This window comes from Drosophila guanche, unplaced genomic scaffold, assembly GCF_900245975.1.
Source record: "Drosophila guanche unplaced genomic scaffold, DGUA_6, whole genome shotgun sequence".
NCBI lineage: Eukaryota > Metazoa > Arthropoda > Insecta > Diptera > Drosophilidae > Drosophila > Drosophila guanche.
In genome coordinates, this window is record NW_022995747.1 from 8,287,251 (window position 1) to 8,311,060 (window position 23,810).

The window sequence follows — 23,810 nt, forward strand, 5'->3', positions numbered from 1 at the left end:
ACTGCGGGGCGCCGTTTTGCAAATTGTTTGGCTTGCCAACAGAGCGCCGTTTAGTTGGCCCCAAAACGCAGGACATTGTCTGTGAGTCGGCCCAGTCATTCAGTCCAAAAGTTAGCCAGTCCTTCAGGCTGAGAGAGTCACAGGCACAGGCAGGCAGGCAGGCAGTCATTCAGTTCCTCATTCAGAGACTAGGGCAGTCATTCAGTCTTGCAGTCTAAGAGTTGGGCAGTCATTTAGTTCAAGAGTCGGGCATTAAGTCATTCAGTTTGTCCCTTCGCCATTCAGTGGTTCTCTCCAAGAAGCTGTCATTCAGACACACAGGCAGAGGCAGATTTGTTGCCCAAACGTCAGTGAGTCCAATTGTTTGTCGTTTAGTCGTATCGAGTGTCAGAGTCTGGAAATCTTTCAGTCGAAGCGGCAGTGGCATTTGGCAAAGCCACTGGCTGCCCCACCAGCCAGGACTTGCTGGCAGTCCACTTGTGTTTTTGCCTTTGTCAATTTTAATGAATTAATGCGTATTTTATGTGAAAAGTTGCCAAAGTGTCAGGCGGCACCCAAAAAAGTTGCCACACAGCAGAAAAGTAAATTAAATAAATTTATGCCCAAGGCCTGGCCGCCGCTCCACCGTCTATTATCTAAACATTAAACCTGTTCCTGGGTTATGGTTATTGATACAAAGGCTGTACAAATTGAAAATGAAAATTGTTTACCAATTTAATGATTGTGCAAACTTTTCAACGCCCATTAAAATTATATTAGAAAGTTGAAACAGATTCGAACCATTTACCATTTTGCTTTAATTTGCATTCAGCTGTTTGGAGAGTTTAGCTTTAAAGTTGATTTCTTGGCAATGATTTCGATACGCAACTTTCGCCTTGGACAACTTTTGACACTTTGCCATAAATATAAATTGTCGCAGGCGGAATAAGAAACAAACGAAAAAAAAGTGTCGAGGCTTTTGCGGCTGCAAAACCCAAAGCTGGCTGGCAACACTCATTTTTCACACAACCCGCCAGAAGCCAGCAGCCAGAAGGGAAATGGCGAATAGAGGATAAGCATTAGGAGCAGGCAAGGATTCGATGCAGCGTGGAGCCGTGGAGATGCTTGACTGATTGTGCCCGCGTTTTGGGGGTAAAAGTTTTTCGCATTAACTTCCGCTGCACGCCGCGTCGCATTTGAATGCGATTTTGATTTGTCATTCGCCGCCTTGCAACAAAAGCCGACGCCTACTTGGAGCTCCAAGCTGCACTCCAACTTTTTCCACCATTTCCGTTGCAGCAGTGAGTCAGGCGCCCACTTGTCGCCGATCATTGGTTTCCGTTGCCACTGCTGCTGCACTTGCTCCAAGTCCAAGTCTCCAAGTCGAAGTCAAAGTCGAACTGGAGACGTGCACAAGCGCATTTGGAAGTTTATGAAAAGGCCGCGGCAAAAGGGACAGAAGGAGCCGGTACACAGGACTTGGACCAGAAGCTGAGCCAACTTTCTGAATAGATTAAGTTGAAAGTTTTGCTCATTTTCAGCATCGCCCCAATCGAGGAACAAAATTATATGCCCCTCCATCCGCCAGAAAAATCAACGTAATGATGTCGCCGACAGGGACAGACGGAGGGGACAGCCAGCCAGCAGACAGCAAACCAAAATCAAAACTTTCTCAAGTGTCGTTAAAAGTAAACCCGAAAAAATGGAGTCGAGAGTGGTATAGGGTTTATTTCCATTCCACTACTTACTATCAACTATTATCTTGTTGATTATGCTTTCGCGCAAATGGACTTTTCGCTCTCTTTTTTCTGGCTCACGACTTTCGTACCTAAGTTTCCGCTCAGAGGTTGGGTCAAAGTTTGCTACAAAGGCCTAGTTAATCCTTTTGTTGTGCACAAAGTAAAGGTGCCAATTACTGAGTGAATGCCGTGGCTCATGACTCACATAAATCACATGAATTTGAAGCAACAATATCATGAGTAACCGCAGCAATCATCATATCGAATATTGGCAGAACGTGTCCATGTGCTCTGATGGGGGTAGTCGTTGCCGTGGCCTTTCCAATCAAATTGCCCATTGTCCGGGTGCTTCTTTGTTTTATCTTTCCCTTTATTTATTTATGAATAAGGATACGTAGGATAACGCATAGCTAGCGAGCAGCCAGCCCCCAGCACCATGCATGTAATTAATCAGAGGAGAGTCTATTGGGTTTGGTTTTGTGGCAACTGCAGCAACAAACGAACGCAATTTGAGCCGGAGCACCGCAGCCGGCTAATTGAATTTCCATAACCGAGGAGACGGAGGCACTTGGCCGGCCACTCCCTTTATGGGCAACATCATCTCGGCCTTTCTGGGTGCTGCAATCGATGGGTTTCGACGAATTTCACTAATTGGGCAGGCAGGCAGAAGAGGTACTACTGCTGTTAGCATGGTGTCGGGCCCCTTGACATGGATTTTATGTTGATCCTTTGACCAGCCAAATAATTAATTAGCTGCATTAAAACAAGCACAGAGACAGAGCTCTGGAATCGTAGCACAAAGGCAAAAGAGACTCGGAGATGTGCCATTGATTGGGCCATGTGTTTTATGGTCATTATAAGAATGCCAACTGAAGAGCAGAAGGGGCATATCGAATGCCGCCTCATTATATTGTCTAATCGTATTGTGGACTCTGTGCGGCACAAGTCCATTAAACCGAATATAACTTGGTGTGTGGTGGGCATAGATATTATATGAATGCCCCTCAAAGGGTAAAGCAATAAGTGGGAGAGCCAGCCATTCATTGATCCAATCCGCTGATGGGAAATGGTACAAGTGTGTGCCTCCTGGTTTCGGTTAGTGGGAATTGCGGCCCAGCGGGGCAAGATATGATTAAGTAGTCGGCCCCAGCCCCCGTTGAGGTGTTGATTGATTTGGAAACTCAAAGGAACCTAATTATTTTGAGGGGATTATGATTTCTATGGCCAGAGGTATACAATTAATTGAAGGATTACATTTCCTTTTGTTCCATGTTCCACACAACCCCACTCATGTTTCGACTTTTATAATGAGTTTCCCCTCGATATGGAACAAAGAAAAACCACACAAACTTTGGGCACACACATCCACAGAGAGATATACATGTGTTTTTGTATAAATCATAAGATAAAACCAAACCACTTGCATTTCATGATAAACTTTTGTTGTGTTGCTTGGAAAGTTAAGTCGGTTAATTAAAACCGAGAAGGGAGCGAGCTGATCCGAGGCTAAGGGCAAAATTGTTGTACACATTTATGCTCCTTATGCAGGACTAAATGAAAACTCACCCACGAGAGCTGTTAACCTGATGATGAAAAGTAGGTAAGAGGGAGAGGAGGAAGGGGGAGAGAAAGAGGCGCCAGCAGCGACGACGACAACATATTTGCGATTATTTCCCACGCGGGCACTCAAAAAATAAGGAGCAATAAATTAAAAGGCAAAAGACGAAGGAAGACGACGACGAGGACAAACATCGACGGTGTGCTCCTTCCTGCTGGCAGAATGGCAATCTTTGAAGCTTCGTTTCGTACCTAAACCCCAAGGCAAAACGGCAAGTAAAGCGGCAGCCACTTCAGGTGTAAATGAAAAATGTAATTATTTCGTAGATTTGCGCTTTGGCCATAAAATAAACATGCGGAAGGAAGGAACATTCCACTATTTGCCCATGGAGAGCCGCAGGGACAAAACGCGCACAAAAATCCAGCGACAGAGAGCGAGGAACTTCAAAAGGGCAAGCCCTCGAAAATGTTGTACGAAATGAATGTACATTTTGGTCCCCTGCACTCGAATAAATAGTTTCTGGCGAAATGAGTTCAACGTTTTGAGCCAGCTGAAAGTCTCCAAGAAATGAGAGCAAACAACGCTGATGGAGGGAGGATGGCAGGCCTGAAGGTAGAGGCAGAGCCGCGCTCTCAGGGGCAGATGAAGGAAAGCCGTGGCAAAAGGCAAAACAGCATCACAGGTAGATACAGTGGCAAGGGGGGGCAGAGGGAAATGCCGGCTAAAGGAAGGAGCCAGTCGCCCAGTCTGATGCTCATTAATTAAGAAAGTGGCAAATGAAAAGCCTGCGAAACAAGCTCACAATCCCAGCGAGGAGGGGTGGGATGTCTCTTTTGGTTACTGACCTGAGCCCTACATACATACATACATATAAATATGTACATACATACATACTCGTACAAATCCGTTTTATTTGCTTTCACTTGTTATGCTCTAATATTTTTTTGGGGCATTCGTTGGGCGTTTTTGTTTGCCCCCGACAAACCCCTCGTCGACAGCTGCTTGCGGCTTGCCACAGCTCCCCATTGCATTTGACTGTTGTTGGAGGTAGCCCCTACCCCTACCCCTACCCCTGTCCCTGGCCCTACCCCTGCCTTTAGCTCAAACAAAAAAGTCGAAAATTAAATTATTAATTTATTGCCCGTTGCTCAGGGCTCCCGGACGGACGCCCGGACTACCCTCCGCTCGGTTTCTATGGTCCATTCACTCGTGTATTTTTGGAAAAACAAAAAAGAAATCATTTTCGTTGCTGTTTCCGCGGTTTCCTTCGACTCGCTAATTATTCATAAATTAAGCGCAGATAGGCTGCTGCTGCTGCTGCTGCTGCTGCTGGGTCAGGCAGGACTTCACTTCACCATTTGCTTGTTTATTTAACAATTTGCGCTGTTTTGGGCCAGCAGCACAAGTGTGCCAAAATGATCTTTGATTGGAGTTAATGTGTTAGCCGGAATGTGAATCGATATTTAGGGTGGACAAATGGTAGGTGGAAGCGCTAACTAAGTTGAATGTGTGTTAGGTAAGACCAAGTAAGTAAGTAATTTGCTTTTGTTGTCATAAAAAAGAGTAGCATTATTTCGAGAGTTTCATTAGTTCAAATAATTATTTTTTGTCATTTGATCTTAAAAATGCCGCCGCCAGCGAACGCAGAACCCAACCCGGAAGGACCACCCCGACGTATGCGGTACAAGTGGATTCTGATTGTCCGTGTGTTAGCATTGGTTCTGACTGTTGTGACTGGGGCGCTTATCATTGTTCACATTTACTTGAGTCACAAATGAAGCAAGCACAAACGAAACCAAACCACAACGGACTACAATCCAGAATGGAGAGCAGCTCAAAGAAATATTCGTTAATTACTTAACCCCGCTTAAAGCTTAAACTTAAACATTAATTATAATAATTGTTGTTGTCTCTACTTACGATATTTCTCCAAATGGGGTGAATGCATCTTTCAGTTGCTGTGTCTCAATTTCGGCACTCAAGTCGCCCACAAAAATGTGAAACTGTTCTGTAAAGACAAAAGAAATGAAAAAGATGACAAGTTTGCAGGCAATTAAAAAGTGTTTGAAAGCTTAACCCAAAGCCGCTGATGGCTCAGACAGACAGATACTTGAGATCACGCCCATGTGTGTGTGCCTGGCTGCCTCAAGAGGCAACTGACTGAAATCGCAACGTGCAATTTCCTTCCCTTTCCCTTCCGCCCCCGCACCAGCCCTCGACTCGGTTTGCAGCTCGGTTCGGTCAGCGGCATTTGAATCGTCGGCGTGGTCGGTGTCTGTTGCTGATTTGGGGCTTGACATTATCAAATGCCGCCTGTCACAGGGCCTGCTCCAGTACCAGTACCAGTACCACTCCCACCCCCATTCCCCTTGCCTGAGCCTGGGCCTGTCTGCTTGGCTGTGCTTGTCACTCTCGTTGCCACTTTGGTTGCCGCCGCACTGACTCTGGCTATGGGCTATGACTATTTTCGGAACACCCAAACCAGCCCAACCCATGCCCTGGCCGGGAATTGGTGCTCCTGCTGCTGCTCCGGCTCAGATTGCAATGTGACAACAGCTGAGCGCAGGTGGACATGAGTGGGGCATCTATGGCCAGGCACAAGTGCCGGCAACGTGTCATGTTTGTATGCACGCGCTGAGACCAACTATCTATTGCCCACTCATTGCCAGGATGTGTGTCTCTCTGGTGGAAGGTCCTATTCCATGACCAGGCCCAGGACCAGGCCCAGGCCCTGGCCCGGGCAGTGTCCTAGTCCGGGAGTGTTGCTGCTTTTCGGCTCGCGTCCGTGCCAAAATGACATAGTTTCGCATTACAAGGAAATTGCACTTGAATGTGCCAGTCGGTGGTGGGCGTGGTTGGTGGCTGTCCATGCACTACCACCTCCCAATCTCCTCCCCCCTGTCCCTGTCCCTGTCCCTATCCCTCATCATGTGTGCAGTGGAAACAGAGTTGACAAATATGCCAAAAAAGAAAAACCCCCCGCTCGGGCAACATGAATTACAATTCTGAAGAGGGAGAAGGGTTTTGCAGCTACTTCAGCACTCCCCTGCTCCCTTGGCCACGTTTCAGCTGCGCGTCGTCCCGTAGCTGTTCGTCCTGTCCGTGCTGTCCGTGCTGTCCGTTCGTCTGTCTGTCTGTCCTTACGGAGCGACAGGAAGTTGTGCTAAGCGTCATTTCCGTTGTTTTGAGTGATTGCAATTGAGATACGGTTTTTGTGGTTTTCTTTTTCGGTGTAACTCCAGGGGGGATCGAGTACCAGAGCGGGAGGAGAGCGGTCTGTGTCCGGCCAGAAGCACGTGTTCTGCTCGCAGCTCGTTTTCTCACTTAAGCGGGTTTAAATTGCGAATGATTTTGATGTGTGGCCTAATGTTCTGTAAATTGTGACCTTAAAGTAAAGGATTACGTGGGGAAAATGCGCAAAAAAATATGTGGGACCCTCCCTCACGCATGGCCTGCCATGGGAATGTTGCCATTTTGATGTTGACACTCGAATGCCTTTATCGCGGCGGTAATAAATTGTATTGCAAATCCCCCAAATCAATCGTTGGCCAATTTATTTTATGCAATCTCTGCATCTGACAAATTCTCTCTGCCCCAAACCCAAACCCAAAAGCAACAAAAACAATTTATTGCCCTAACTAACAAAACTGCAGCTGCAATCAGGCGCTGCATTTACGGAACTCCCCACAAAAAAGGAAGCAAAATCCCACCAAAACCCATTCCAGCCACATCCAACAATAGCCCCATTAAATCTGTCCGTTACAATATGTTGTTGTTTGGTCAGTCGCAAAACAATTTGAACGGAGCATTTTATTTGGCGGCGGCGGGAGATATTTTTGGTTTATTTTATTTTTGCCAGCCATGAGCTGGTGCCGAACCGGACCGTACCCAATGGTCCGGCCCAATTAAGTTCCAGTCCATAAAATTTGCATCAAAAGGCGACCATTGACCTTTGGGCGTGTCTATAATTAAGAGAGCACCCCGCCACCAACCGCCTCCCGTGCAGTAGGGAAGCCCCGCCAGCTCAGTGTCTTTGGAGTCTCAGTGGCAAAGGCATTACGCATCGGGGCGCTCCACAATTAAAGAGCCGATCCATTAAAAATTTCGGGCTAACAGCGGGCAGCCAAAAGCTAATGGCCAAAGGAAATTCGCAGCCAAACACCAGGGCTTGAAAATGAGCGAACATCAAAAACAGGAAGAGCAGGAGAGCGGCGGGTGGTGAGGGGTAGTTACAGGAGCAGAAGCAGGAACTGGAGCTGGGAAATGTAATTCGACATAAAAATATCGTAAATCTTAAATTAGAAATTTCGCACATTAAAAACTTGGAAATTGCATTTGGCTTTTGGATTCAAGTTTTGGTGTGTCGGCGGCGGCCCTTCATTCATGAAATGTAAGCCAAAAGGCGAAAAATTCCAGAGAAAAACACCAAAGCTGGACCCTCTGTTTTTGTTGGAAGTTGAATGAAGGATCCCCTCCGGCTCTGCCTTTTGGGCTCGTTCGGCCTGCATAAAGTCAGTCCATTGGCGCACATTTTTAATGAGTTGGACATAAAAAAGTTTTAGCTTTTCAAAAGCTGGTGCCGAAATGAAGCCAATGAAAGAGCGAGCAAAGAATAAAATATCCAGCGAGAACGAGAGCGTCGAGAGCCAGAGACACCAAGAGGAAGACAGATAGAATCTTGGTCTGTGGGCCATTGTCTCTGTAGGGATTTGAGTGTTGTCCTGCTTGTCGTCTGCTGTTTTATTGCATAATCGTGAGTCAATCAGCGACCTCGGGGTAGCCGGCAGCCTCCCTTATTGTGGCACGGAATTGGATTGGGGGGTGGGATGTGACGAGTAGCGTCGCATTCGCTCGACCTTCATCAATGCACGTCAGCTAATAAATACGTGCTGCATTTCGTCCTGCCTGACCTCCCCCAGGGAGAGACACACACACACACCGAGGACACCGAGGACACCGAGGGAGTGCCGCTCTGATGCCCCCCATGCAATTAAATTTCACTTCAGCATTTCCAGTTTCGCTTTAATTTGGACAAATTTAATTGAATTTTGAGAGCATCAAAATTGCGCATACGCCATGTCCCGGCCTGTGCCCTCTGCGCTGCCCGTGCCCTTTGCCCCGTGCATACCTAACATAGAAAAATGTGTCCGGAAAATCCAATTGATTTGCGATAAAAATTGTGTGCACTAATTTCGTAGGAAATTATAGATTTGTATGGTAATTCGCATCAATTTGACGGCATTCCTAATGCACTCGATCATCAAACAAATGCAAATGCTGGCCACCTATTGAGTGTGTGTTGGTTGTTTGGTTGCCGTTCGAATTCCAAAATGGTTGTAAAATAATTTTGAATGTTGTGGCATTAGCTGCAGCAGAGTGCCAATCGAAACAGTCTGGGTTTGGGTCTCTCATTAGAGACCATAAATTAGCGATTGGAGCAGCGATAAAGCATAGCGATAAATACGAGTATATCAATATCGTGACTGTGTGTGTGAGGAATGTGCGGCACTATAAATAGTTTTCAGCTTGAGTCAGAAGAACCCGACCAGTGTCGCCATTCAACCATGCAACCACTTGAACACTTTTTGTTTGGTTCCTGCCTTTTTTTGGCGCTTGTCCAATGCGCGAACTGAAACCGGAGTGACTACAAATGTGGTTGATATGTACGCGAAAAGCGGCAGACCGCAAAAGTAGCTGAACAAACACAAATGTGCCGGGGCCAAATGCACTGAAAAAGCGGGGAGCGCAAAACTGAGCAACAAATAATATGCAGACTGTGAGGATACCCTTTATTCAGATGGAGGCTACATTTCTAGTGTGGAATATATTTAAATTTATATTAAAGAGTACTTTTGATCAGTTGTACCAGAAGTACAACATTCCGAAGAGTACTCCTAGATATGGGTAAAAAATCATCAGTAAGGTGGCAGCATGGCACGGGGGTGTTTGTGGAGCAGAGGTAAACACTAATACATGGGCGTCCGACAAATGTGACGGACATGGACATGTGTACCCCTCTGTTACACGCTGTCTCTCTCTCACACTCCTATAAATTTATATGTATGCACGAGTGTATGTGTGTGTGGCAGAAAATGCAAAATGCAAATACAAATACAAACACAGATGCTAACTAACCGCAGCAACATGGCAGCACATCTACAAGCACACAGCTGTATGTCTGTGTGTGTGTGTGTGTGTGTGTGTGTGTGTGTTGGGGCCACTCATCGTTTAGACTGCTATGCAAACATATGAAAATGGAGATTTTCCAGGATGGTCCATTTTGATGTATTTTGTACGGAAATTATGTTACAATGCCACTCCACTCCACTCACTTTTGCATCGCCCCCAAACAAGTCAGCAATTACGATGCTCTCTCGCTCACCCCCTCTCTCTCTCTCTCTCTGTCTCTGTCTCTGTCTCACACACCGCCACTTGTCATGGCAAAGCGATGAAAAAAGATGAAGGATAATAGCGTCGGATTGCCCGAGAACTTTTCACATGAAACACTTGACGGTGAAAAATGCATTGCCTCTTGAATTAAATCAACAGCAACTCGAGCTGAAAATTCCTTGTACAAAAGCACCAAGCACCAAGCACCACCTCATGTTCAGCTACGAGTGGCCCAGGCCACATTATTGCCATTGGCAACGCATCCGCTTGGCCAGCAGAGCACTCATTGTTGTCGAAATATAATTCATGACATAGTCAGATGGGTTTCCCCGGTTGCATCTGCAGGGAAATTGTATGCAGCTCAGCGCAGGCCAAGCGGACTGTTGGACTGTAGAAATTCGAGCATAAGTATTTGATTTTCGAAATAAATGTATTGTGGTGAGGTTAGAGAGATTATTTGGGTAAAGTAGGTTTAAGAAGGCTTTAAAATTGTGCTGGGTATGCGCTATTTTCTAACAAATTGTGATGAGAGTGAATAAAGAAAGAAATCTTCCATAATCCTGCTCTAGCCTAATAATACTGCTTAATAAAAATACACGTTATGCAGCTATAAATCTAAACCAAATAGTAGCTATCTTTGTAGGAATTATAATATGCCAAATAGTTTTTAGTAATACGTTTTTTTCCTATTTAAAACACTTCCCAAACTCAACATAGTTTGGTTTCATAGTTTTTTGGGCGGGGGTCTGTTGAGTTGCTCTTTGTAGTTTAGATTGTCAAATGGATTTTCGGTGACGCTGGCAGTGCCGTTAAAAGCGAAGCGGAAAAGTGCCACAAAGTTAAAAGCGTTGCAGGTGCGCAGGAAAGCGGTGCAGAGCAGAGCTGGTGGTAGATCCTGAAAGCGAATGGATTAAAACACGTGAAGCACGCGACCTCAAAGCGCATTATTTGTTGTAAAAAAGTATTACACACACACAGACACAGAGAGAGTGCAACCAAATGGCATACATACAGTGAGCAAAAGGGGGAGAGCTAAAGGGAAAACCTAATAAGCTTTTGTGCAATTGCAAGCCATTGTGTTGCCGCTTTTGCCCCGGCCAACCCACAGAAAGCTAATTCAAACACCTGCCACAAAAGGTATATATAGGGAAAAAAACCCGCGCGTCGAGAATATGCAAACGTCGAATGCGGCACGGGGCACTGCCACAGCGCTCGGGACAATGCAACAGAGAAAATAGCAGAGGGAAAAAAAATCGAAAGGATTTTCCCAGCCGCAAATGCATCCAGCGCGTAACATTTAGCCTGTGGCAGGGCTCTAGAATGTGGCTGTGGCCATGCAGGGCGGAGGTTGTGGTGGTGGTGCATTAACACATGCGCCAATAAGTATGCAATGCGCTGTGACATTTTTAACGCGTCCAACAAAGGCACCACCAACAGAAAACAACAACGCCCTGGCTATAGTATCTACCGCTCTGCATCTGTCTCTCTCTGTCGGAGTCTGAGTGACTGCCAGGCTGGATTTTGCCGCATCTCTGACACCGTCTGTTGCACAGGAAATCACGATTACAGTGAGTCAAAAGCACACCACCAGCAAAAGCGCCATCGGGAAGGAGCAGCGGCAGAGGCAACAGCAGCATCAGTTGCAGAGGAGTGTTCGCGTAGACATGTCGTTGTTTGTTGGGTGACAAAATTAGATTTGAATACGAGTTTTCCGCGCCTGCTCGCCCAGCGAAACGCTTCCAGCAAAATGTCACCGCATGTCCTGCTGGGGTTGCTGCTGCTGCTGCTGCGACTCCATGCTCCAGCACCTGCTCTCGGAACGCTTGCCTCCTGCTGTGGATGCTAGCGCCTGATGAGCATGATGAAAATGAGCTGTCGCCTTCTTGTCAGCATTGTATTAGTTGGCATACGAGTATGTACATATGTAAACGTCTGACTCAAGCGTTCAAGCAATTGTTTTATTTCTGTAATATGCATGACAGGGTTCTAGGAGTATGCACCATTATAAAAATCAATTTCCAAGCGTATTTTCTTTTATGTGAAACATTTTTCAAGAAGCAAACTGCAGACAATCGAAAGGGATTATAGTTGTATAGCAATCAACTGATAATTCCCATAAATAGTAAGAGTGTTCATGGAAAAATATGCAATAATCCTTTTAGCATTTGTTTATTTTCTTTTTTATTCTTTTCGTAAAGCTATCGATCCGATTAAGCGACTACTCTCATTAAAAACATGTTGTCTCAGTTGCACTGCACAGTTTTGTTGCTGTTCTTCTCCTTTTTGAGAGCTTCGACTTCCATTTCCGCCCATTGTCTGTCAATCGAGAGGGTTCGCTTTCGCTTTCCCTTTTCCTTCCCCCTTTCCCCTTTCCTTTTCCTTTACAGTTCCAGCTTTCTTCAGTTACACAGTGCCACTGTCTTTGTCATTATGAAACGTAAAACGAAAACGATTTACAGTAATGCCAACACTTTGCCACCCAGGCACTGTCTTCGCTCTGCCTGTGTGTATGTCCTTGCACCTCCTCTGCGCTGTCGCTGTGTATCCTACATTGTTGTTAAATGAAGAAAGTATTTTTCAAATGCGAATTTCCGTTATGCTCCTCGCTCCCTGAACATGAAGACATTTTTGACTATTGTCTGTGCGGAGTGGAGCGAGGGCAAACCTGAAGCTGGAGCTGGAGCCGAAGCCGAAAACGGCAACAAAGTCGTGGGCGAAACTATTGCCAATGACAACGAAGACGAAGACGACGACGCGGATGGGCATGGCGGATGGGGATGGAGCAAGACGTTGATGATGGCAAGCGTTTCCGCTTTTGCTGTTGCCAATGCTGATATACACTATCGGTGGGCATTGCGACAGTTGCACTTCGAAACTTGGCAAGACCATCATTATTTCTATTCAAGCTCCACGCCTCACATTTTGTAGGCAAACCAGCTTGGAAAAGATCATTATTTATCATAAATTTCCGTCATAATAATATTCTTAAAACAAAGACTTCTATCCATAGCCGAAGTACGACTGATCTGCAAGGGTATGTACACCCTCGGTTCCCGAATCTTTGCCTTTCATTCTCATTCTCACTGTTGTTGTCATTGTTGCTGTGCGCGAGAGACACACAAAACATTGAATGACATTATCCTTTATTGCTTATCCCACGCTTTGCGCTCTATTCTTCGTGTTCTGGTGTTCTGCAGCAAGCGGACCTCGTCAGCAGCTGCGCCTTCGCCACCCAACACATTGGCACGCAAGTGGTGGGATAAAAGCGGTATCGGGGTTTGGGTCTAGGAGAAAAGTCAAAAGGGCAGACGCGGCGTATGCGTAATATTAACTAGGACCAACGGGACGACAAGTGGTGCGAGGGCACAGGGCACTGTCAGCCGCATTGTGTCCACCAGGACAAACTTTTTCATTTCCCCGCGGAAAAATTTTCAAAAATTTCATTTCTCAACGACTGAAGGAAAAACTTTGTGCCAAAGACATAGAAACTAGTTAGAAGTGTGGATAGAGGAGTGGGGTATGAGGAGGGGGAGGGGAAGTGGAGGACAAGCATTGGGGCCAACAAAGCTGAAAAAGTCATGTCGTTCGCTTTCTAGATGCTCCAAGCACCCGCGCCCTCCCTCGCACTCTTTTTTTTCCACAATCTTCCACTCTATCTCTATTTTTCCCCTCTCCCACTGTCTATGGCCCTCTCTTTCTTTCACACACATACAAACACACACAAACGCATTTTTACGAAATAAAGTATTCAAATAAAATATGCTAAAATCTTTGAAGTACTTCAAATAGCAAAAAGTAGAAAAAAAGAACGCAGCCCAAAAGAAAACGCCACAGAGAAACAGTCGAAAAGTTTTTGCCTCACAGAATGGGAGCGAAAGAGAGAAAGAGAGAGAGAGGGAGAGGGAGAGAGAGAGCAATGCTAAAAGCAAAACTCCGCATAAAAGGCATCGAAAGAAATAAAGAAATGGCAGCCGAAATGGCAATAGCAAAGGCAAAGGCACAAAAAAGTAAATATCGTTTATGTTGTCATAACGCGCAATGCCCTGCAACCAGCAACCGGCAACCAGCCAGCCAGCCACCCACACAGATTGCTGGGCAAACTCTTATCATTTGAATTTCCTCCGACGTGTTTGTCGAGCTGGAGCCGATAAAGATGCGATAAAGTGAGAACAAGTTTTCAGGGGACGAGTGAGTCGACGGGCAAAAGTTTTGACCGAATTTTGACTTTTACGTCGCCCCCGACTTTGACGGACATTATTCGGCAAGCAAAATTGCCAATTTGTGTAAATTATTGCCACAACTTGTCCTTGTCCCTTGTCCCTTGTCCCTTGTCCAAAGTCCAGAGTCCCAATGTCCAATATGTCCTGTAGAGTGAAAGGACCAGTCAAACTTTGTCGGTTGCCTGCTTTCCGGTGGCTTTGAGAGCAGACAGTTGGCGTCTGGCTTTGTGCCTCTTGGTCAAATGAATATGATGCAATTTAGTTTAATTTGATTATTCCCATCGTTTCACGACAATTTCGTTTACTTTTGCATGCGTGGGAGTGTGTATTGCACCACGCCCCCTTCTAGCATACTTAATTAAGCAGAACAATTTCACAGAAGTCGGCAGCGCAGAACAAAAGTTGATCGCAAATTGTATTAAAAATTCATATATGCCTCGAAAATTGTATTCTAACCGGAGAGAGAGCGGGAGCAGGACACACATGTAACATTCACAGCTGTTGGATTTAATTTGACTGCAAATAATATATAAGGCGTTCTGGTTCCTGGTCCCTAGTATTTGTCTTGTGCGGGTATGTTTTGCCATTGTTTGCTTTCGGCTGCCGGGACAAACTCTCGGGCGCAACTCAAACACTCGACACTTTCGTGTTTGGCCCAGAAAATTGTTAACGAAAATTGTGTAATGCCCGGCAGGCAGCAGGCGGCCACAATTTATGCATTTTAAATGATATGTGAACATTTTGAGTGCAGCTACAGCTACAGCATTATACACAGAGATATATATTCATATGTAGAAATATTTGCCATTCGTGGAGGATGTTTGCATTTTGCCAACTAACTTTTTAGGCGCAAATTGTCGCCAGATTATATTGTCGTGCGCTAATGCTGCGGCAGAGTCTGCAGGAAATTATCCACATGCCAGACGAGTTTCCCTCTGCCATTCCGCAGCCTCTCTGACAGATCCTGATAGTTGGTTTTAATATATTTTTGCTGTGCGTTTTTTTTTCCCCCGCTTTCAATTATGATTGTTCTGATTATTTTAATGTTTTGCGCAGACATTTAGGGGTTCCGAAAAGGGTTTTGTGGACTCATCCGCAACTGATTTCTATTGTTTTGGCTGATGCTGTTTGTTAGCTGCTTTTGTTTGAATATTATTTATGGGTTTTGCACAGTTTTGAAGCTCCGACATTCATTGATTACACTTCATTGTTGTTCATTGCGTAAACAATCATTTGGTGGCACAGAATCAATGTGCTGAAGTGACTGAAGTGCAGATAAACAATTAAATGAAAACAATGGATTAAAAATATCACAAAAATATTGATTGGACCTTGTTTGGATAGTTGAATCTGTGAGATACACAAAATACATATGTGGCAAATGCCATTCATTAGCAATTTGAGGACTTATCTCAAAGAAGAGGCTCAGGCAAAACTTAACGAATAAAAAGGGTTTGCAATTATTAATATAAGGTGTGTCCGAGTGTCCGAATGAAGTATGTACTTGCCCTGCTTTTTCTGTAGTTATTTGTATTGCCATTTTCCGCCTCTAACGCTCAATGATCTAACGCAGTCAGCTTTTTGTTGTCAGCGTTTGTTTTTTCATGTTCCAACTAAATTGTGGAAATTGTGTAATATTGTCATATCGTGTTCCTGGTCACGTTCATTGCTCAATCGAAGCAATCACTTTCAATTGGCCAGAACCAGCGATTGAAACAATATCTCAAAGCTGAAGGTACTGAGATCCACCGAGGCAAGGAGGACAACAGAAGGGCCATACAGTGTGACTGCCCGTTCGCCAGGCAGTCTTTCTAGGCAATTAGAACGACAAGATTGTGCGATAGAAAAAGGCTTTTGCCAATGGGTTTTCCGCATGAACACTGCAATATTTTTGCATATTGCTGGGAAGTTGCTAACCCTTAACCTATGTATGCAGCCCCCTCTGATGGCCATTGATACTTCTCCTCCCATCGTTTTCTCGTACTTCTGCCATGCCACACATATGTATGCAACGATACGGTCTGGCCACGCCCTCGTTTGAGTCAACTTAAGGAGCAGCAGAGCCAAGGCAAGCCACATTTATTGATGTCTCAATTTCCTTTGCCAAATCACCTATTACAAATCGACAGCCAGTTCGATGGGTGCGCTATTGCTGCTCCGAATGCTGCTCTTGGAATGGCTTTGTTGGTTTTTACAACTGATGATGCTGCTGCCTCGGCTGCTGCGCTGCCACTCTGCTGCAATTCGTACAAATTTGGCTGGCAAATAAAGCGCCTGGAAAAGCTGCAAAGTAAAAATTACCCTTCCAACTGGTAATGGCTGGCAATTTGTTTGGCTCTCTCTCTCACTTGGCTGTTGCCATTTTGCCATTGCACAAACTGCAAATACGTGTGTGTTGTCCCACTCCCACTCTATCTGAATGGGTTGTTTGAGGTGGATTGATAAGAGTGGGTGACGGTGGGGCAGGGTGCAAAAGAGGTGTGCCTTTTATGCCTCATTGCCTCAGAGCTGAAGCCCGATCCCCGCACAATGTTGCCGAGCAGCTCTCACTGATGGCAGTTTGATCATTCCATTACAAGTTGGCCTGGCCACATTGCAGCTTCAAGCAATTTGCCACAAATTTCAATCAAACGTGCTCGCTAAAAAGTTGCCATAAGTTGCACCACCCACAACCACAACACAAAAACACACAAACACACACACACACACAGGTAGAGGTAGTGCCCGTGGCCCGTGCCCCTCCTCCCACTTACGGCTAACAAACTTTTACATTAAGACATTAGCGGAAAAGTTCTTTTTTTGCAGTTTTCCTTTTTCACATTTTGCCCCGCTGTTTGCCATTTTCCTTCCATTCGGCGGCAGTGCAGCGGCAGCTGCAGCTGCAACAACTTGGCATCAACTAATTTCTTATTTGTTTGGCTCTTGCGGTACGGCAGCAGCAGCAGCAGCAGCAGCAGGATTGCACATGGCCAGAACTGGGCACTGGGCACTGACTGGACCAGGACTGGTCCGGCAAATGGAGTGCTCCATTTTCATTTGCTTTCGCCTCGCAGTTTTCGTTTTTCGCTGTTCGCTTAGGCATGGGCGGTGGGGAGGTGGCACATGAAAAAGTTTTCTTATTTCCATTGGCTTTGATTCGGTTTTGCAAATGGCTTGGCATTGTTAAAGAGTCGAGAGTTAAGAGCTGATTGGATGATCTTTGATGGCAAGGAAAGTGGAGCAGGAGGGAGAGAGAGACATAATGGCGAATAATGCTAATGAGCAGAGCTTTCAGAGGAATTCAATTAAAGTTTTTCCATCGCCTATGGGGATGTGATTGGATTATGCTCTACCAGATACAATTATCTCTCAGCTGCTTTGACAATTCATAACACAGATCAAGCAAAATCTCCTCTAAGCTGCTCCACGATAATCCCAGATATAATTTCCTCTCCATTTCCCAACACCACACAGACATGACATTTGCCACCGACACCAACACCACCACCTCCACCATTACAACGCGTTAAAAATGCAAAACACGTTAATGACAGCCCGACAGCACCTGTGCCACAGCCTTTCTATGGGTCGTGTCCATGCCACGGCTCGCTGCCTTTTGCTGCCACCACTGCAACGCAACGCACTTGGATGCGCTACGCAATTTCCGTTTCCGGCTGCACAGCACCAAAGGCAAAGGCAGACAACTGCAGGATAACATCCCTGGTGCCCTGGGCCCATCATTGTCCACCATCCTTTCTGCAGCCATTTGGCGCACAAACAAACCGTTAACACTTTTGCTCTGCTCTGCTTTGGCTCCTCTCGAAGCTCTCTCGGAGCTGCTACTACCCCTCCTGCTGCTGCCGCTGCTACTCTGTATTATGCTGGCACTATCCCTAGTCCTCTGCAGCCACCTGCTACTGCTGCTCCTTCATGTCCATTGCAACTTTGTGGCGCTTGTTTCGGGTTTCCCTGACTGCTGTTAGTCCTGCTCCTGCTGCTGTTCCTGCTACTCCCTGCTGCCCCTGTCGTTGAAGCGACTTCAGGTAGTAAATTTCCATTAAATGTACATTTTTGTACAAGTTTTTGAATTAAACTTTTTTAGCTCGGCCATAGCTCAGCGGCTAAGAAGAAGAAGTAGTAGAAGACAACACAGTGGCTCTCTGGTGTTTGGCTACGATATCCTGCCGAGCTTTTAGCGGCCACCGCCTTGAATGTGGCAATCTTGTCTCACCGTTTGAGCGCAAACTTTTACGCACAACTGAAACAACTTCATTTTCCGAGAGCCGTCATTATTTTTGTATACAGAATTTGTATCTTTTGGAGCCAGTGGGATTCCCATGAAGTAAGCGCTGCATTTATCTGTTTCTAGGAATCCGTAATAATTTCTGGTAAAAAGCAAATCCTACTTAGCAATTATATTAGTCTCATTTTTCTGGGATTTGTTAAGCTCTTTGCTGTCTGTTGCGGGCAGGCAAAACGTTATAATTTGTATGGCACAAGCTGAGCCAACCTCCTGCCACTTGCCACACCATATGCTGCATCTGTCGTTGCCGCCAAGTCATAAAAATCAAGCCGAAGGGGTCAGCCAAGTGGACTCCACCCACTTGACCGGACGACGCTCAGGGACGGATCTGGCTGCTGGCTGCTGGCTTCTGGCTGATTCCCAGTGCTATTATTTTTAGAATATGACCAAAACATGCAAAAGATTTTTCCCTCTCGGCAGCAGTTTTCTTTTTCCCAGACAATGCAGCCATAGTTTGACACTGAAAAATGTGAAAATTATGCAGCAAACATTAAAGAAACTATGTAAATTGGCTGCTGCTGGTGGTGGTGCTGCTGCTGCTGCTGAAACTGCGCGGCTCCCTTCCTCGCACTCACCCATATCAGATCTTGGCTGCTGCTGCCACCCCTCTGGCCCATCCAATTTAATTCTCTGGCTAAGTTTTACTCACGCCTAATGGTTTTAATTAAGCGACTGCAGCCCTGAGACTGAGACTGAGCCTGAGCCTGAGCCCTGAGTCGCAGACTGAGTCTGAGTCTGAGTCGTGCCTTGCATGTCATGCATGAAATTCATTAGGTTCCGGCGACGTCTGCTTAGCGTCTCCAGCGTTCACTCCACGTCGGAGTCTGAGTCGGGAGTCGCGCTTTTGCCAGCTTCTTTTGATATACTTATACTTACAATTTTCTTAAGCAAAAACTTTTGCTGGCAACTAAAACCAAACTTGACATAGTTTTTCGGCAAAAATTGCAGCTAAAAACTTACTTAATTTCTACCGACTGCACTTACTCTGCGCCAACTGTCGCCAGAAGGGGTGGTGGTGGTGCCATTTCCTACTTGTGATGGTGATGCCACACACACACACATACACACACATACACACACACACACACACACACACACACACATGCCACTCCTATTTGCATAGTTAGTCAAGTTTTCGTTGGGGCTGGGCATATGGGGAATTGAGTAGGCAAGACAGTTGTCACTTCTCTCCTTCTCTCTTAATTCCCGCATGTGAAGAGTCCACTCAGTTTGACACTATTTCAACAGGCAAATAAATACTTTGGCCTGAAAGACCTAGGGTTGAGTGCGGGTGCGGGTGCAGCAGGGTAGCGAGTTTTATTTATCTTTGGCACTTGCTAATTTTTCGTCGAGTTCTTGATGAAAATATTTTCCCTGGCAAGTGTCAACTTCCTAAGTTGTTTAGCAACCAAATATAGAGCACAGTTCAGGCTCGGTTCCGCCTTAAGCACGACTGATTCTGCCACGTCACGTCACTCACTTATGCAACACAAATTAGCAACTCTAAAAAGTATCACTTCAAAGGAATTGCTACAGATTCCCCTTGCTGTACTAGGGGTAGGTTTTCAACATGCATTTATAGGGAAACGTACAATGCGCCTTACGGATGAAATGATGCTGAAATCTGTGCAACGGTCTAATGATTGTTCATGTCAACAATTTGCAAAACTAAATGAACACATTTCGAAATCATAAATTATGCAAACTCCGACGACTGTGGCAGCAATAACTACAACAAGGACAAGCGCCAGCAACGGTCCAGGAGCCATCAGCCCGTAGGAGCCAGGAGCCAGGAGCCATTGACTGCAAACATTTCCTTCACATGTGAGAAGATGGAGTGGGGCAGGAGGCATGTGGCAGGTGGCAGGCAGGCAGGCAGTCAGGCAGGCAGGCAACTTGTTAGCCAAACTGCCAACGCAACTATGAGACTCTTCTGTCCGTAAAATAGTATTAGCAGAGCAGAACCAGAGCTGCAGAGGGAGGGGCACAGCGTGTTGAGGCCAACATGGCATACTGACAACATGTGTTTTGAGGTGAAGCTTATAAATAAATTATTGATAAGCATCTGGCATAGAGGAAACGTCAAAAGTTGTATGCTAAAATAAGCACAGAACAGCAAACAAATGAAGTAGCTGGGGGGGGGGGTGGGAGTAAGACAGAGTGGCAGAACCCATAAGTGGGACACAGGCTTTCAACTTGTTGTTTCCACGACTAGCTTTTGCATTTTTAAATTCATTCAAATTACTGGCAACACAAGAAAAATGGCAGAAAAGGTAGGGGAAAAAGCAAGAGCAAGTAGAGTAGAGCAAAGGCGAGAGCAAAGTTTTTCGCAAGTTTGTTGCGCATTTTTAATTAATTTTCTTGCTTGCCCCCAGAACAACGCTTACCGGCAACACTTTCCCCCCTTCTGCAGGCTTCTCGCATAAGAACCGTGCCTATGGCATAGAATTTCTCTGGATAATACCCATATTTATATGTACGTAACGGCGTGCGCTGCGGTGCATTGACATGTCAATAAGAAATGAAAGTAGTGTGCGCTGCCCGCTTGCCTGCCATCATCGACGGCGCTGCGTTGCAATTAAAATTTTAAGACAAATTAAAAACCAGTAAGCGAAGGCTGTGCGCGGGAAACGAGAGCATAACTACCCTTTCCCTTTTAATCTGTGGTACTCTGTGTAAAAATATGGTAGAAATCACACTACCCTCTGGGCAGGATATGCAAGTTCATGCGCAACACTTACAAATGAGGAAGGATTATGTACACAGCAGTCAGCAAGTCAGTGCAGGAGCAGGGCAAGATCGGAGCTAGTGAAAAGATTTGCACTTCGCTGATGATTGGAATGCCGGGAATGCCAGCACTTCGTGTCCTCAATTTGTCGTTTATGCGAGCGCAGGCAAGCGTGCAATAATCGAAGAAGCAGCAACGAGAAGCTGCCTTTCGTCTTGGCAATTGTACAATGTGCACGGGGCTACAGGGTGTAGCTGTTCCTCCCTTTAGATCGAGACAAGTTGCTTGTCGTCGTAGCGCCTTGAAAACTTGTAATTAATTTATTTTCTCGCAACTTTCGCGTGTGTGTGTGTCTGCGTGGGCCTCAATAAATGTTTCTGCTCTGACCATAAATGATTTATATGTTATTTATGCGTGCCATGTTGGACAAGTGCTGCGGGGGAGGGGCGTACTGCCACCCTGGTGCCCTGCTACCCAGAGCTCGAGGACAATCAGACCCAGAGTCAAACAACTTTATTTAATGTCAAAGTAAACACGTTGTCACTGCTGCCATGGAATGAAATGAAATGCTGTTTGCCTGTTCCACAGTTCTGCGGCGTCTGCACCACTCTGTCACCTGGCAATTCCGCTTAATTTCTCCACACCACCCAGCACCGCCACCACAGAGCCATCCTGCATGCTGCATTCTGCATTCCTTCATCCTGCATTGTGCATTCAGCAGCTGCTGGCTGCTGCAGCTGCGTTTTTAATTTGCACATTGCGGCCGTCGGGGTGGTGCCGAAGCGCGCGGTGCGGCGCTGGGTCTCCGCTCATTTAAACGATTTTCGGTTAATTATACGCAGTTACATAATGACATTTGCGCAGGGCCACGCCCACAATGCGCCCACGTGCCCACGCGCCAGTTGGCAGCGTTCATCAGGCCGTTAACCGAGCTTCCGTGTCCGTCGCCGTCTCCGTCTCCGTCTCTGAATCATGCTATGCCATGCATTCGTTTTAAGTGTCACGCCTTGTTATACCCTAACAGAGGGTACCATATGGCATGCCTTCCTGCATTCCACCTATAGAACTAATTCTTCGGCAGAGTATCTTGAGGTACGGCCTGTGGATCTTTTGTTTCGTGCCTTATTGTTTGTTCTGCCGATGCCCCCTGTCGCTGACTCTTTGGTTTGCATTCCTCGCGGTTTCATTACCCTTGCCACACAGTTGCCGTTGACAGTTACCGTTACCCCCACGCATTCCACCACATAAACACAAACGCACACACGCACACACACAGCTACAGAGTTCATAAATAGTTGCATACTCTTTGGCGCATCGGTATGTGGCCCTGCGACAGCCCACCAGAGCGGCCACCAAAGACAATCGCTGGGAATGAAATGCATATGTCAGATTGAACCAAATGCCACAGCAGTCTGCCATGAAGTAAATTAATGCATTTAAATGCGAAATCTAGAGAAAGAGGCAATGGCATGGAACGGATTGCTGTCTGTCTGTCAGTCTGTCTCAGCTCCACTCAGTCCCTTCCCTTTGTAATCGAATTATTCTTTTTTATCCAGTTTGAAAATTGTATAATTATTACATGGTCGCGGTTTGGCAGTGCTACAAAAAAAATATGTATATAATGGCTCCATTTCTTTGTTGGCACACGAACACGACCGCAGCAACCATAAAACTAACAATAATTCAAGTTAAATACAATTTAAATGGGACTGTACAAAAAAAAGGAGCGAAAATATTGCCTACAGCTAACAAAATTGTATATTGGTTCATTCTTATCATTTTTTTTCTTTCTCTGTGCCCCGTCATCATGTAAACGAATGCAGAAATCACTGTGGGCTATGAAAAAGTGGATAGATTTTAAATTAAAATCCAAAATAAACAAAAGCAAAGACAATGCCTTTTTCCAATTTTTACAGTTGAACAAAAAAGGGTTGGAAATACGAGATTGAGGGTAGGGAAGCGTCCTGTAAGAGGTGGGCATGTAGCGGATGTAGCCCAGCAGCGAATGCTGTATTTATGTATTTAAATTCAATTAATAATTAAGGTGTAAATGCATTTGCATGCTGGTTAATTAAATTTGTGCGGCTTTATTAAAGGAAATTACGTATTTTAATGCGACCACCGCAGTGAAACAACAACCACGTGGGCGGTAGGCCGGAGGGAGTGACACAAGTGGGATAATGTAAATTCCGAGCGGATAGTTATCCCCCGTAACCGGACCCTGGCCGCTGTTTGCCAGCGGGCTTAAAGCCAGTTCGAGTAAACACTTAAAGCGCCGAGTGAATGGATGGTTGGATGGATGGATGGTTGGATGGATGGATGGATGGATGATGGGGAGGATACACGAGTACATCTATAAATATTTCATGCGTTGCATTGCAGTCATTATGGCATTCATTAAATATAGAGTGCATGACATCCATACAGCATACAGCATGCAGCAAGCCGCACATTCTCGCAGATAAAGCAACACAGATCCACCCACACACAGGCGCAAATCTACGGATAGGCCACCAATAGAAGAGAGAAACGCTTCGCATCCATAAATCTCTTGCCGGCCCCCAGCTTCCTTTTACTGATGATGGGAGGGACAAGGGTGGTGTGCCCGCCGCCATGGTCATGCCCCCACTTTTGTCCGTAGTTATTCATATAAATACAGAGCGTGGGTGACAGAGAGACAATGGGACAAACATCATGGTGTTAGTGTATTTCTGATTTGTGGTCTGACAGCTTAACCGAAAAACTGCATGCATGTAAATTTATTTTGCGCTCATTTTTGTGCCCTGCCACCCAGCCCCCTCTGACTGGGTTTGTTGCTGCCGCGCTTACATATGTCAAAATATTCAATTTATGCAACGGAAGAAACAAAATGAGCCCAGCATGACGTCAAGGCCCACAGCATGAGAGATACATA

At 45.7% G+C, this 23,810-nt stretch overlaps 1 protein-coding gene across 4 annotated transcripts in view; it reads right to left on the reverse strand.

Moving 5' to 3' along the window:
- The window catches only part of LOC117583103 (nucleolysin TIA-1), a 94,075-nt gene that overhangs the window by 37,935 nt on the left and 32,330 nt on the right, over window positions 1-23,810 (reverse strand). For all 4 annotated transcript variants that reach the window (XM_034271281.1, XM_034271283.1, XM_034271284.1 and 1 more), the window contains one exon: window positions 5,197-5,284. In XM_034271281.1, the coding sequence (XP_034127172.1) occupies window positions 5,197-5,284 (88 nt within the window). The remainder of the gene's footprint in view (window positions 1-5,196; window positions 5,285-23,810) is intronic.